Source organism: Cynocephalus volans, chromosome 10, assembly GCF_027409185.1.
Source record: "Cynocephalus volans isolate mCynVol1 chromosome 10, mCynVol1.pri, whole genome shotgun sequence".
Taxonomy (NCBI): domain Eukaryota; kingdom Metazoa; phylum Chordata; class Mammalia; order Dermoptera; family Cynocephalidae; genus Cynocephalus; species Cynocephalus volans.
The window spans coordinates 19955595-19972145 of record NC_084469.1 but is presented as its reverse complement, the minus strand read 5'-3'; the positions used below and the strand labels follow the sequence as shown (position 1 = coordinate 19972145).

At 40.9% G+C, this 16551-nt stretch overlaps 2 protein-coding genes across 9 annotated transcripts in view; one reads left to right on the top strand and one right to left on the bottom strand.

Moving 5' to 3' along the window:
• TADA2A (transcriptional adaptor 2A) overlaps positions 1-8615 on the bottom strand; it is a 55585-nt gene extending 46970 nt beyond the window's left edge. For 3 of the 4 annotated variants that reach the window (XM_063110516.1, XM_063110519.1, XM_063110520.1), the window contains exons 1-2: positions 8576-8615; positions 5984-6104 (exon numbers count right to left, since the gene is read on the bottom strand). In XM_063110516.1, the coding sequence (XP_062966586.1) occupies positions 5984-6008 (25 nt within the window). In that variant the 5' untranslated portion in view covers positions 6009-6104; positions 8576-8615. The other variant, XM_063110517.1, reaches the window with a different exon arrangement.
• Positions 8616-8715: 100 nt separating this feature from the next.
• ACACA (acetyl-CoA carboxylase alpha) overlaps positions 8716-16551 on the top strand; it is a 293591-nt gene continuing 285755 nt past the window's right edge. For all 5 annotated transcript variants that reach the window (XM_063112234.1, XM_063112233.1, XM_063112232.1 and 2 more), the window contains exon 1: positions 8716-9262. In XM_063112234.1, the coding sequence (XP_062968304.1) occupies positions 9225-9262 (38 nt within the window). In that variant the 5' untranslated portion in view covers positions 8716-9224. The remainder of the gene's footprint in view (positions 9263-16551) is intronic.

Sequence of the window (16551 nt, the reverse complement as noted above, 5' to 3'; positions counted from 1 at the left end):
TATTGGGAGCCAGGCTTCTCACTGAGGAAGAAGAGACATATGAAGAAGGACTTGAGGAAGACAAGAAAAAAGCCTATGAAGATGAATCGGAGGTATCAACATGAACTAATAATTTCTTTAAAAAGTACATGTATGTGTATATAAATGTGTATATGAACATGTACGTATATTGGCATATATTTATATAGCATATATTTTGTAGTTTTATGGGCCAAAAGGGCCAAGATGCAAAGATACTCTAGCAGCAATGAGCAATGACAAGACCTTGGTCTCTGACATTATTCTCTTCTAAAAGGACCAAGGCTGCTCAGAGAAGTGGCTGATTCCAGGGCTGTGGGAGGGGAGGTGCAAATGCACCTGGAACATTTGGTTACTCCAAAAAGTAATGAGGTGCTCAAAAAAATAATGTGGGCACGTCACAAGGATGCAGGAGCCAGTATGAAGAGGCTCCCAGTGGCCAGATTTGGGACAATCTGAGAACCAAAATAATGAAGTACGCTAATGAATTATAAATCACTGAAAAAACAGGAATTCATATGTCCCTATAAATAATAAATAAAGAAAGAAGACATGAGGTCGCTTGATTACAGTAGAATGCTAAGTAATAACCAGTATATGTGGAGAGAACACTGGATTTGGGAAAAATCACCATTTTTTATATAAATCATCGCCGTGGAGACTACATCAGGCAAAAATCATCTACAGATGCTAAATCTATGGAAAATTTTTAATGAAGAGTAGCATATTTTTATGGCCTGAAAGTCCCTCCCCATGGGTTGCTTATTATATGCAAGGGGAAAAGTAGAAATTATACAGTGGAAAACTCAAATAACACCTTGACTGGATTATCAAAATTAACACAAACAACAAGGCATAGAGATAAAGTAGACAAACCTCTATCTCTCTTTTCTTTTGGTGGCTGGCCAGTATGGGGACCCAAATCCTTGACCTTGGTTTTACAACACTGCACTCTAATCAACTGATGTAACAGGCCAGCCCCCTAAACCTCTATCTTAAGGTTTGAGAAATCTCTATCTTAAAAAAGGACCAGGGCGAGGAACCTATAGTCTTCAAAGTATCAGCGTCACAAAAGACAAAGACTCTGGAAATTTTTCAGTTTAAAAGAGACTGAAAACACAGTTATGAAATGTAAGACCTGACTCCTTACTAGATCCTGTACTGGAAGAAAAAAACACCATAAAGGACATTACTGAGTCAGCTGACAAAATTGGAATACAGAGAGCAGGTTAGATAAAACATTTTATCAATTTTAAATTTACTAAAATTGATCATTCTGCTGAGGTTATATAATATCCCTATTCTTAAAAAATAAACACTAAAAGAAGAACTAATACCAATATTTCTAAAACAATTTCAAAAGACTGAAGTGGACAAAATTCTTCCAAACTCATACTATGAAGCCAGCATTACCATGATACCAAAACCAGGCAAAGACACAACAAAAAAAGAAAACTACAGGCTGATACAATATCCCTAATGAAAACAGATGCAAAAATCCTCAATAAAATACTAGCAAACCAAATCCAACAGCACATCAAAAAGATTATACAGCATGATCGAGTGGGATGTATCCCAGGGATGCAAGGATGGTTCAACATGTGCAAATCAATAAATGTGATACATCACATCAAGAGAATGAAATAAAAAGAGCCATATGATCATCTTGACAGATGCAGAAAAAGCATTTGATAAAATTCAACATCCCTTCATGATAAAGACTCTCAACAAAGTACGTATAAAAAGAAAGTATCTTAATGCAATAAAGGCTGTATATGGCAAACCCACAGCTAGTGTCATACTAAACAGGGAGAAGCTGAAAGCTTCCCCGCTAAGAACTGGAACAATACAAAGATGCCCCCTCTCACCACTTCAATATAATACTGGAAGTCCCAGTCAGACTAGTTAAGCAAGAAGAAGAAATAAAGGGCATCCAAATTGGAAAAGAGGAAGTCTGATGTCTCTGTTTGCAGATGACATGATTTTATACAAAGAGAAACCTAAAGATTCTACCAAAAAACTCCTAGAACTGATAAACAAACTCAGTAAAGTTGCAGGATACAAAATTGACATACAAAAATTAGTATAGCACTTCTATGCACCAACAACAAGGCCTGGCTGGTTAGCTCAGTTGGTTAGAGTAACAGCCTTATAACACCAGGGTCACAGATTTAGATATCTGTACCAGCCAGCTGCCAAAAACAAACAAACAAACAAAAAACTCTGGCACTTCTATATGCCAACAACAAATTAGCAGAAAAAGGAAATCAAGAAAGCTATCCCATTTACAATAGCAAAAAAAAAGCCCCACACTGATTAAAGAAATTAAAGAAGACACACAAAGAAATGGAAAGACATACCGTGCTCATGGGTTGGAAGAATCAATATCATCAAAATGACCATACTACCCAAATCAATCTACACAATCCCCATCAAGCTACCAATGACATACTTCGAAGATACAGAAAAACGATTCAAAAACTTATATGGAACAACAAGAACCCTAGATAACCAAAGCAACCCTGAGCAAAAAGAACAAAGTGGGGGTATCACACTCCCTGCCTTCAAAATATACTACAAAGCAACAATAATCAAAACATCATGGTACTGGCAGTAAAAGAGACTCCTAGACCAATGGAACAGAATAAAGAATTCAGAAATAAATCCACATACTTAAACAGCCAACGGATTTCTGACAAAGAAGCCAAGAACATACATCAGGAAAAGGACAGTCTCTTCAATAAATGGTGCTGGAAAAATGAAATCCACATGCGGAAGAATGAAACTTGATCCCTATCTCTCACCATATACCAAAATCAACTCAAAATGGATTAAAGACTTAACTGTAAGATCTGAAACTATAAAATTTCTAGAAGAAAACATAGAGGAAACACTTCAACACACAGCTCTGGGCAAAGACTTCATGAATACTTTGGAATGACAGGGAACAAAAGCAAAAATTAACAAATGGGATTACATCAAACTAAAAAGACTTCTGCACAGCAAAGGGAACAATCAACAGAGCAAAAAGACAACCTGCGGAATGGGAGAAAATATTTGCAAACTATGCACCCAACAAGAAATCAATACCCAGAATATATAAAGAACTCAAACAAGTCAATAGCGAAAAAACAAATAACCCAATTAAAAAATGGGCAAAGGAACTGAATAGACATTTTTCAAAAGAAGACATACAAATGGCCAACAGGCATATGAAAAACTGCTCAGCATCACTAATCATCAGAGAAATGCAAATTGAGACCACAATGAGATATCACCTCATCCCAGTTAGAATGGCTATTATCAAAAACACAGAAAATAACAAATGCTGGCGAGGATGTGGAAAAAGGGGAATTCTTGTACACTGTTGGTGGGAATGTAAATTAGCACAGCCACTATGGAAAACAGTATGGAGATTTCTCAAACAGTTACAGAGAGAACTACCATAAGACCCAGCTATCACACTACTGGGTATATATCCAAAAGAATGGAGATCAACAAGTCGAAGGGACACCTGCACTCCCATGTTTACTGTGGCTCTATTCATAATAGTCAGGAGTTGGAACCAACCTAAATGTCCTTTAGTGGATGATTTGGATAAAGAAAACATATACACACAATGGAATACTACTCAGCCATAAAAAAGAATGAAATTCTGCCATTTGCAGCAACATGAATAAGCTTGAAGAAAATTATAAGTGAAATAGGCCAGACACAGAAAGAGAAATACCACATGTTCTCACACGTATGTGGAAACTAAAAAAGTTGATCTCACATAAGTAGAGAGTAGATAGTGGTTACTAGATACTGGTGGGAAGGAGGGGGAGAAGGGGATGGGGAGAGGGTGGTGAGTGAGTACAAAATATTAGAGAGACAGGATAGTAATACTGGGAGACTACAGTTAACAACAAAGTACTATGTAACTTTGAATAGCTAATCAAGATGATGCTGAATGTTCCTAACACAAAGAAGTAACAAATGTTTGAGGTGATGGATATACTAAGCACCCTGATATGATCATTGCACACAGTATGAATGTACTTAAATATCATACTGTACTCCATAAATCATGGGTCAATTAAGAAAAACAAATTTAAAAGAGAAAAAATAAAATAAATTTAAAAAATAAAAAATCTCTGGAGATAAATTATTCATTTACCTTTCCTTAAAACCTACTTAAAGATACTTCATCCAAAGGAGACAGAATCAAAATTCTCAAGGAAAGCTTGAGATGAAAAAACTGGCAATGAATACTAACTCATGCAACCTAGAATTAAGTCTCAATAATGATAGTTATAGTTATAAAATTAAGTTAATATCAATACTGATTCATAATTGTGACAAATATACCACACTAATGTAACAAGTCAATAATAGGAGAAACTGTGTATGGGGGTGGGGTAGGGTATGGGAACTATCTGTGCTTTCTGCTCAATTTCTCTAAAACTAAAACTGCTATAAAAATAAAGAAAAAAATTAAAAACATAAACACTAAAATACTTAGGGGTAAAGGGCCATGATATATGTCACTTACCTTAAATCATTCAAGAAAAAAATATGGTGTATGTTTGTGCCTATCTATAAATACATACATTAATAAAGAGCCTGCGAGCACAAATGACAAAGCAAACGAAGTAAAAGGTTAGCAAAAGATACACGAGTATCCTTGGTATTCTTCTACTTGCAAGTTCCTGTAAGTTTGAAATTATTTCCAAATAAGAAGTTTAACAATTATTTACAGGGGGGTGGGGGGGTCACTGGAGACTGGTTTCAGTTTACACTCCCAACATTGGAGCAATTCAAGTAGATTCCTTCTCCATGTGTAAAATGAAAGGGCTGAACTAGATGTGTTTGAAAACTCCATTCCTGGGCCGGCCTGTGGCTCACTCAGGAGAGTGTGGTGCTGATAACATCAAGGCCACACGTTTGGATCCCATACAGGGATGGCCGGTTAGCTCACTGGGTGAGCATGGTGCTGACAATGCCAAGTCAAGGGTAAGATCCCCTTACCGGTCATCTTTTAAAAAAAAAAAGAAGACTACATTCCTTCCTAAATTTATATAAGGAGTGTAGTAAAAAAGTAAATCAGAGCTTCTTTAAGAAATTACTGAAGAGGGAAGAGGAAACAACATCCAAAAAGTACCTTTCCGATTCTCCTCACTAGGACACTACTAAACAGAGACAGATTTAGGAAAAATCAATATTTTGCAATCATCATAACAAAGACTGGATCAGGCAAAAATCATCAGCAGATGCTAAATCTAGGGAGAAATTTTAATGAAGAGCAGCATATTTTTGTGGCTTCAAAATCTCTTCCCATGGGTTGCTTATTACATGCACGGGAAAAGTAAAAATTATACAACGGAAAACTCAAACAACAACTTGACTGGGTTTTCAAAATTAATACCATCAATGAGAAATTCCAAATGGGATTTCTATTTCTGCCAAATCTCCTATCTTCAGAAACAGAAAGAGAAAAGTATAATTTTTTTCTTCATAGTTGTGGCTACTTGAATTTATTTCACATAATTCTCTGTATTATTATTATAGTGTAGTTTATTCTTAGAACACAAGTTCCACTTAGGCGGCAGTAAGGGAAGGCAGGATATTTCCTTTATCATATCACAGACATTATTTCATATCAATGCACCTAAAACATCCTACTGGTTCTAAAGAGAAATCCCATTGCTTTTTTAAGTCTTACTACAGGTTAATCATACTGTGCATGGGCCATCTCAACTTTGTTTTCTTCTAAGACCCAGGGTGATGTTTGTGTCACGTGTTCAGTGGGCAATTAATAAGAATTGCTTGATTTTATTTTGATTTGATACTCTTATAATTCCTTTGGGATCAGATTCACAGGGCTATATTGCTTAACTTCGGAGTGTTTATTTTTCTTCCTTGGTCAACTTCCATTCCAGTTTGCTGTTAACATTCACCTGAGACTTGTTCCTACTGTACTTACTGCTAAAGGAACTCAAACGGTCCATTCCCTAATTGGCAAAGACTGCTACTTTGATTTTCCTTGGTGCAGTTTCTTCAAGATTTCAGAACTGGCCAACACAAACACCAAAGCTGATGACCTCCTATGAACAAACAAAAGTAGTACATGAATCAGAAAATAATTCAAAGGGACAAAATATAAAGAAGAAAAACAACATACTCAACACTATCACATCCTAGCTTTGTAATGCTGAGCAAATTATTTTACCCCATAAGCCTGTTTCCTCCTCTATAAAATAACTATGATATAATAGTATCTACCACCCAGAGTTGTTGTGAGAATTAAATGTCATAATTAAATCCCACAATCCATATAAATAACGTAGCATGGTGCTCAGCACATAGTAAGCCCTCTATAAATGCTGCATATCTCTGACAAACAACTGTTGGTTTTCTCTGCCCAGCCTCACTTCTCTCCTTAGCCCCCTTTCGTATGGGAAACTGACCCTCCCACATTTCATATGGTATTGGTGGGCTTGCCATTTACAACACTCCATCCTCCACTCCCACAGAAACTCTAGCAACCAGAGCTCTTCTTAAAGAAATCTGGGTCCAGAGTTGTATTCCTGTACTGGCCAGCTGCCTACCCCCCCTCTCCCCCCAAAAATCTGGATCTTCAGAAGACACACAAAAACAGAAGGCAGTTGGAGCAGTTGGAGCTCAGTCAGTCACTAATCAAAGAATTTGGTCCATAAGCCCTAGCTATTAAGATCCCTATCCCTAGGGCGGCCCAATTGTTTAGTTTTTCCCTCACTTCTCTATCTGTCAATAAAACTTTAATCTAAATGAGTTTCTGTTACTGGAAACTAAGGAATCCTCTCTTTTACAACAAACATCTGTTCATTAATTTACTGGAGCTCAGCCACTCTCTAGTCAAAGAATTTGGTCCATGAGCTCTGACTGTTGAGTGCCCTATCCCCAAGGTGACCCAATTGTTTAGTTCTTCTCTCACTTCTCTATCTGGCTAATAAAACTTCAATTTGAATGAGTTTCTGTTACTGGAAACTAAGGAATCCTCCCTATCACAACATACATGTGTTCATTAATTTACTCTTTCAACAAACATGTAACAGGAACATATGATGTACAAAGTATCTTCTTTAAAGGCAGAAATGAAATTGTATTTCACACTAAGCCAAGAAACATCCCTCTTTCTTCTATACACCTACAGCTTTTTATCTATCTCTTATCTGGCATTTTTCACGTTCTATTTTGTGTGGATAGCTTCTGAATATATATATTTTCCCCCTTCTATACAAAATTAAATGAAAGCAAGGACTACATCCAATACAAATTAGCATGCCTTAAAGTACCAAGCACTTTGCCAAGCACGCAGAAGGAATTCAATAAACATATGTAATGAACAAACAAATGTCAGTTCTACAAAAAGTTAATTCATCTTTAGTTCTCCTGGAGTAACTTCTTTCACCCTGATATATTTAGCTCAGGGAATAATTCATCATTAAGTGTAAGCAACACTCAAATAACACGGCTGTCAATGAACTTTTCTTTTGGGGGGCAAGGTAGGTCTTCCTCTGCCATAGTCCCAGGAAAAGTCGGTCTTTGGAGAAAAATTAGTTTAGCAAGAGCATATTATGCACCCAGTAATAAACTAATGGTCAACATTTATCGAACTTTTCCCACATGCCAGGTACTGGTTGGTACCACTGTACATGGATTATCTCTGAATCCTTCTCTCTCTGAATCCTCACCACCTTCTAAGTAAGGCATGTTGCTTTTTCAAAGGAAATGAAATTATGAAAGATTATGTTACTTGCACAATATCTTACAGGTAGTGAAGAGCATTTCAACCGAGGTTAATACGGATGGTCAAGTAAAGGATGTGTAGAATACAGTCTGATAAACACTCCACATTACAAAGCACAATATTGCAATAAACAGACTCTCCTTTCTTTCCTTTCTCCTTTCTTCTCTCAAGAGACCACATGCTGACACTAACTTTCATGACAGGATGGGCGCTAGGTTCAAAACAACATTCGCCAAATTCAAATTAGTGGGTGGAGGAAGGAAGGTCCTGCAATGCAAGGGACAGGATTCCGCATGGTGCAGAGAAAAGTTGCAGGTTTTGGAGTTTTGCGGCAAAGTTCAAATCCTTAATTCGTTCTTATCAGCTGTATGATCTTGGGCAAGTTATTTTACCCCAGCCTCAGCTCTAAAACGGACCTAAGTACCTACTTTGGAAGGCCTACTTGGAAATTCAATGTGTAACGTTGGTCAGAGCCACGACACACAGCGGCTGTTACTGATGTAACCACGTTCTCCCCTGCAGACGCGGGAACACCGAGGCTGGGACACTGCGGGGCCGCCCAGACGCGGGGCGGGGCCCGAGGGGTCAGGCCAGGCCCCGCACCGCCCTCCCCCACAGCACGGCATGGCCCGGGGCCGCCCGCCCGCCCGCCACGTCTCGCGCGCTCTGAGGCCCACAGCCCGCCTCTCCTCCCCCGCGGCACCTCACTGCCCCAGCTTCCCGCTCGTCGGGCCCAAAGGGTTAGCGTCCCGCCACCCGCGCGCCCTGCGTTGCCTCGCTCCTCACCTCGCCGCGTCCCCGTCCTCGGCGCCAAGGAGCCACCCCCCGGGCTTGCGTGCGCGCTCCTGGCGGCGGGGTCGCGAGCGCGCCGCGTACCACGCGCTCGCCGCCTCCGTCCGTTCCCCTTCCCTTCCCCGTCCCCTACTCAGGCGGCTCCATCTGAGTGTGCCCCGTCCGCCGCCGCCCCCTTTGCCCCTTCCCCGCCCCACACCGTCGTCCCTGTGCCTGAGGATTCGGATGAAGCCGAGCCGCTTACCTGACTTTTGAGTCCGGCCAATAATCACTTTTGCCGTGTGGCGCGTGGCCCGTCGCTAGACGCTTCCCTGTGCGTTGTGTCGGTTGATCCCCGCCGCAGCGCCGTGAGGCGGACCGGGCCTACTGTCTGGGTTTTGGGATAGCTTTCCCGCCCCCACCCCAGTTGCAGCGGGGGAAGTTGAGGCTCAGGGACTGGGCCCAAGGACGGCGAGCTGCGGTTGCCTCTCCAGTCCGGGCCTCGCACTGCTGTACATGGATTGACCAGACCGACTGAGTGGTTAAGGGGTGAAGAGGGCACATTTCATTCAGATGCTTCTGCCACGTCGAAATTGTCTTCTTTGGGAAGAACCGTCCCTTCTTTGGGCTTCAGAGGCCCAAATTGAGGCGCAGTGATGACAGAATGTGGTGGTCCAGTCTGATGTCAATCTTGAGGGCTAGGTATGTCCCAACATCTCTTATTACTACTACTACTGATTATTATGATAGTTACATTCGTCAAGTACTTATTGCATGCCAGGCATTGTACAAAGCAGATTACACGTATGGTATCATTTAAAACAACCTTATCAGATAGGTACTATTATTGTCCCCATTTTCCAGGTGAAGTAGGCACTGGCATATGAATAACCTGGGATCACACTGCTAGAAAGTGTTGGGAAGGGGATTCAAACCATGGCTTATCTTAACCATTATGCTGTTTCATCTGTTTAGAAGTCCGTCTTTCGTAAATCTGCCCAACCTTTTTTAGAATTTATTTACACTTTCCGCCTGAGTGGCCTTTTTTAGTGTATAAGTACTACAAGTTCATTGTAAAAAAAAAAAAAAAGAAAATTTGCATGAGTGAAAAATAATGTGAAAACCACCTTCTACCATATTAAACAAACAGTTAACATTTTGGTATGTACCCTTCCAGACATTTTCCTATACATCATGTCAAAAAATATAGGATATTTTATATTTAATGTATCCTGAAAAGCTATTAATTCGTTCACTAAATATGAGTATTTAATGAGCAGGCACTGTTCTAGGTGCTAAGAATTCAACAGTGAACAAAGCAAAGTCTCTGGGGCCGGTCTATGGCTCACTTGGGAGAGTGTGGTGCTGATAACACCAAGGCCACGGGTTTGGATCCCTACATAGGGATGGCCAGTTAGCTCACCTGGGAGAGCGTGGCGCTGACACCACCAGGTCAAGGGTTAAGATCCCCTTACGGGTCATCTTTTAATTAAAAAAAAGAAAGAAAGAAAACAAAACAAAGCAAAGTCTCTGCCTCATGAAGCTCATGTTATATGGGGAAGACTGACAATCAGCAATACATATATTACTAAATAATAGATAATGCCCCGTAATGTGGTAAGTTCTATGGAAAAATAAATCAGGATAAAGGGATAAGAGCAATGCCAAGATTCTCATTAAGTTAGTGTAGACAAGGAAGGCCTGCCTCTTAGTGGAGAAGGCACATAAACAGAAAGCTAGTCATCTAATGAGAGAGGGAGCTATGTGGATTCCTAGAGGGGAAATATTCTAGGAGAAGAGAACAACAAGTGCAGTGGTCCTGAGATAGGGACTTGTTTGGTATGGAAAAGAAGCAAGGAGACCAGTGTGGCTGGAGCACAGCAAATTAGAGAAATACAATGGAAAACAGCCAGGAGCCAGATTTTATCATCTGGTAAACCATGGTTGGACTTTGAATTTTATCGGGATGTGATAGAATACCATGAAATGTTGAGGCCAGATTTGCTTGAAAAGGATCGCTCTGGCAGCTGTGTAGAGAATGGATGGTTGAAAAACTAAAATTGCCTATTAAAGCATGAATTGTCCTTTTACACAGCAGTTATTCAACAGATAGTTTAACTTGGATGTTTCACCTACATCTTTTTTTAAAATTTTATTTTGTCGGTATACAATGTGGTTGATTATTGTGGCCCATTACCGAAACCTCCCTCCCTCCTTCCTCTCCCCTCTCCCACCCAACAATGTCCTTTCTGTTTGCTTGTTGTATCAACTTAAGGAATTGTAGTTGTTATGTCTTCTCCCCCCCACCCCCGGTTTTATTTTTGTGTGTGTGTGTGTGTGTGTGTGAATTTGTTTACTTTTAGCTCCCACCAATAAGTGAGAACATGTGGTATTTCTCTTTCTGTGCCTGACTTGTTTCACTTAATATAATTCTCTCAAGGTCCATCCATGTTGTTGCAAATGGCAGTATTTCATTCGTTTTTATAGCTGAGTAGTATTCCATTGTGTAGATGTACCACATTTTCCGTATCCACTCACCCGATGATGGACATTTGGGCTGGTTCCAACTCTTGGCTATTGTAAAGAGTGCTGCAATGAACATTGGGGAATGGGTATCCCTTCGACTTGATGATTTCCATTCCTCTGAGTATATTCCCAGCAGTGGGATAGCTGGGTCGTATGGTAGATCTATCTGCAATTGTTTGAGGAACCTCCATACCATTTTCCATAGAGGCTGCACCATTTGCAGTCTCACCAACAATGTATGAGAGTTCCTTTTTCTCTGCAACCTCGCCAGCATTTATGGTTCAGAGTCTTTTGGATTTTAGCCATCCTAACTGGGGTGAGATGGTATCTCAGTGTAGTTTTGATTTGCATTTCCCGGATGCTGAGTGATGTTGAGCATTTTTTCATATGTCTGTTGGCCATTTGGATATCTTCCTTAGAGAAATGCCTACTTAGCTCTTTTGCCCATTTTTTAATTGGGTTGCTTGTTTTTTTCTTGTAAAGTTGTTTGAGTTCCTTGTATATTCTGGATATTAATCCTTTGTCAGATGTATATTTTGCAAATATTTTCTCCCACTCTGTTGGTTGTCTTTTCACTCTGTTAATTGTTTCTTTTGCTGTGCAGAAGCTCTTTAGTTTGATTTAATCCCATTTATTTATTTCTCCTTTGGTTGCCCATGCTTTTGGGTTTATATTCATGAAGTCTGTGTCCAGTCCTGTTTCCTGAGGTGTTTCTCCTATGTTTTCTTTAAGAAGTTTTATTGTTTCAGGGTGTATATTTAATTCTTTAATCCATTTTGAGGTGACTTTAGTGTATAGTGAAAGGTATGGGTCTACTTTCATTATCCTGCATATTGATATCCAGTTCTCCCAGCACCATTTGCTAAAGAGGCAGTCTCTTCCCCAGTGTGTAGGCTTGGTGCCTTTGTCAAAGATCAGATGACTGTAGGTGTGTGGGTTGATTTCTGGATTCTCTATTCTATTCCATTGATCAGTGTGTCTGTTTTTATGCCAGTACCATACTGTTTTGGTTATTATAGCTTTGTAGTATAGTTTAAAGTCAGGTAGTGTTATGCCTCCAGCTTTATTTTTTTTTGCTCAGCGTTGTTTTGGCTATGCGTGGTCTTTTGTTATTCCATATAAATGTCTGGATAGTTCTTTCCATTTCTGATTTTTGTTTGTTTGTTTTCTCTTCATGAATGCCATTTTTATTATACTAGTGGGTTTTGATTTTTCTTGGGTTTTTATGGCAGTGGTAGTTATTTTTCAGGAACCAAACCCAGTACTCCCTTGAGAATTTCTTGTAAGGGTGGTCGTGTGGTAGTGAACTCCCGCAATTTTTGTTTGTCTGAGAAATATACTATTTGCCCTTCATTTCAGAAGGATCGCCTTGCAGGGTAGAGTATTCTTGGCTGACAATCTCTGTCTTTCAGTATTTTGAATATATCATCCCATTCCTTTCTGGCTTTTAGGGTTTGTGATGAAAAGTCTGATGTTAGTCTGATTGGGGCTCCCTTATAGGTGATTTGACGGTTCTCTCTTGCAGCTTTTAAGATTCTCTCTTTGTCTTTGAGTTTTGCCAATTTGACTATAACATGTCTTGGAGAAGATCTTTTTGGGTTGAATATGTTTGGAGATCATTGAGCTTCCTGGATCTGAAGATCTGTGATTTTTCCTATACCTGGGAAGTTTTCTGCCTCTATTTTGTTGAATATGTTTTCAATGCAATCTCCTTTTTCCTCCCCTTCTGGAATACCCATGACTCAGATATTTGAGCCCTTAAGGTTGTCTGATATCTCTCTCAGATTTTCTTCAATGTCTTTGGTTCTTTTTTCTTTTTCTTTTTTTTTTTTTTTTTTTTGTCGGTTTGTGTTATTTCAAACAGCCCATCTTCAAGTTCAGAGGTTCTCTCTTCAACTTCCTGCTGGTTAAACTCTCCATTGTGTTTTTTATTTCGCTGAATAACTTCTTCAGTTCGGCAAGTTCTGCTACATTTTTTTTCAGGGCATTGATTTCCTTGTACATTTCCTCTTTCAGGTCCTGTATACTTTTCCTTGTTTCATCATAATGTCTAGCTGAGTTTTCTTGTATCTCATTCAGTTTCCTTAGAATTATCACTCAAAATTCCTTGTCAGTCATTTCAAGGGCTTCTTGTTCTATAGGATCTAGGGCTTGAGAGTTATTATCCTTTGGTGGTGTACTTTCTTGATTTTTCGTATTTCTGGTATCTTTTCTTTGATGTTTATTCATTGTGGCAGGGGGTTTCACAGTCCACAAGTTTGACACTATTGACTTTCTAAGATGTTGCTATGGTTGCCAATTTGGTATGGCTACCTCAGTGACTGCTCAGTTGGCTACTAGTGCCTTGCGTGTGTGATTGCCTCGGGTCTTGGGCCTCTCCGGGGAGCCACCTCTCTGGTCAGCTTGGACTCGGCTGGGCTGCTGGGCCACGGGGCGGTACCGCAGGGTGTGTGGTCTCTGCTGAGCTTCCACCTCCCGTGCTGGACTTCTCTCTGTTCCGTGCGCTCTGGCCCGTGCTGCTGGGATGCTCCGAGGCACTGCAGAGTGTATGGTCTCTGCAGAGCTTCCCCTTCCCCTCCAGGATGTCTCCCTGCTTTGTGCGTGCTAGGTCGGGCTTGGGATGGAGCCAGGTGGCAGCGGTGAAGCCTACCTGCTGCTGGATCACGCAGCGGCAGCCCCCCCACAGGGTGTGTGGACTCTACGGAGCTTCTATCTCCCCTGCTGGATGTCTCTGTGCTCTGTACGCATTGGGCCGAGCTGCTGGACCGTGCGGCAGCAGTGTGGTCCCCGTGGAGTTCCCGCCTCCCCTGCCGGACGTCTCCCTGCTCCGAGCGCACTAGGCCAGGCTGGGAATGGAGCCGGGTGCCTGCGGTGAAGCCTACCTGCTGGATCACGCAGTGACAGCCCCACAGGGTGTGTGGTTTCTGCGGAGCCTCCACCTCCCCTGCCGACGTCTCCCCACTCTGTGCACACTGGGCTGGACTGGGAATGGAGCCGGGTGGCAGCAGTGAAGCCTATCTGCCAGATCACGTGACGGCGGCCCCGCAGGGCATGTGGTCTCCGCGGAGCTTCTACCTCCCCCGCTGGACGTCTCCCCATTCCCTATGCACTTGATGTTATGTTTTTATAGTTTAAATCGGTTGATTTGTGGGAGAGAGTGATGCTAGGGACCGTCTATTCTGCCATCTTGACTGGAAGTCACCTACATCTTTACACACTCAACTTCTCCACAAAGTGGACGTAGGTTCAATCACTTAGGACTTATCTTTGTGTCTTTCTCACCTAAACTGAAATTATCTGAGACTGGCTAGGGCATATATCCAGTTCTGGATGTCATGATTGTCGACAAACTGAATATGAGTCATCAGTGTTTTTTTATTGTGGAAAAAACAGTCCCCCAAAATATTAGAATCTGTTCATTAAAATCATAGCATTGAAGCACCTGGAAATTACCCTTTCTCTTCAATTGATGGTAGGTCCTCCTTAGACTAATTGAGTCAGTGTGCTTAAGAAAGATGTGGACAACTTTGATGCACAGTGAGAAGAAGAATAACACAGTAAGGCAGTACTTTTCTGGGTTTTTGCCTTAAGCAATGCAGTGGATAGTGACATCACCTATAAGACCAGCTGAAGGAAGAATGGATTTGGAGGAGAAATTGAAAGTTCTGTTTTGGATCTATGTTTTGCATTCTGTTTGGAAAAAACAGATATCAGTCTAGAGCTCAGTGGAGAGGTCAGGGCTAAAATTGTATAACTGTATTAGAATTGTTTCTTTGGCTGTGTGTCTTCCCTAGACAGAGCTTGTGAACAGACACTGTTTTTTCTTCTCTGTAACCAGTGGTCAGAAGTGTATCCTCAACAAATATTTGTGAAATGAGCATATAAAGGCAAAGGTATGAATGAAGTTACGCAGGCAAAACATATAAAGTAAGAAAAGAAGATATATATTCTGTGCTTTCACCGGAGGTCCAAGCACCTGAATGTGACCATAATTCCTGATTTGCCAGGACAGTTCTGATTTATACCTGTTGTCCCTATATAATTATTAATATTTTCTTGTTTGCTCTGAGAAGTGTCTCAGTTTGTACAATAAACTTATATGGTCACTCCCCTTTTTTTTTCCTTCCCCTGGCTGGCTGATACAGGGATCCAAACCCTTGTTGTTGGTGTTATAACACCACGCACTAACCAACTAACTGGGCAGCTCTATATAGTCACTCTTTGTAGAAGGCCTATCAGAGGCTAGCCTCTTCCTATTTCTTTATCATTACTGCCCCATCTTACACTCCATTCTCCAGCCAGATGGAAGTACCTCCTTTTCTCTTATGTACTCTTACCTCCAAGCTTCCTTTGCCAAGGTACTATATACCTCAACTTAGACTTCACTTCCTCAGGAACACTTCTCCTGACCCCCCAAAGTCTGAGTTAAGTAGCCCTCTTACCTGTTCTCAGTGCACGCTGTGTTTAACCTGTCATAGCAAAGATGACTAAGTGCCTTGTTGTTCCTTCACTAAACATCTCTGTAAAGAAACCTGAAAAAACACCTTCTGTCCTCTTTAAGCCAGTAATTTACATTAATATCCAAATCAGTCCATGTTGGACCAGTACATTTGAAGATTGACCTTCAGGACAGATTAATAGTACATTCTCCAAGCCCTTTCATTCTTAGCTAACTGAAGAATTTGACTTTTGAACTAGAAATCCAACAAGAAACTTGTATCCTACTGTAATGATCTGTAATATGGCTGCCATTCGCTGAGACCAAAATGTCCCAACAACTCCTCCTCAACTACTGCTGAGTTAGAATCAAAAGTGCAGTTTCTGAGCCTCTCGCCCTATGGAAATTATACTCTACCATGTCTAGATACTTACCATATCCTGAGTGTTGAAAGACTGTAAAATTTATCTCACTTAATCTTCTATATTTTTCATGTAACAGAGATGGCTGTTTGTAGTTTGGTATGCAAACAGGTAAAAACAGTGTCAGAAAGTCTAGCTATGCCTTCTAGGCTTCAGCTTCCTGCCCTTTATACGCTGAGATATATGTAGTCCATGTAAACTAGCCAGAGTTTTAGGTCCTACAGCAGACCACTTTCCTAACTGCAGGGACTCTTCAAGGCAAGGAGTCTTCCTATGACATACTTGGTAGAGATGACTTCACCCCACAAAAGGCCTGAGCCTCAAGGGTTACAGCTGCAGTCTGCATGACCAGTCTGGAAAGGAAGGGTTGAAGCACCTTCTGCTAATCTACTTAAAGAAATGAAAGGTCTGCATATAGCCATTTCTCCACACGGTGGCCTGCCTGGTGTGTTTCTGCATAATTAAGAGGAGCCCTAAAGATCTCAAAAGTAAAGAAGAGGGGAAAAGAAAATTCCGGTAAAGGGCCCTGCTGCAATTTTTTTACAATATAGAAAACAAGGTTCAGAGTGGTAAGACCACTTGCCCCAAGTTATTCAGTTACTAAG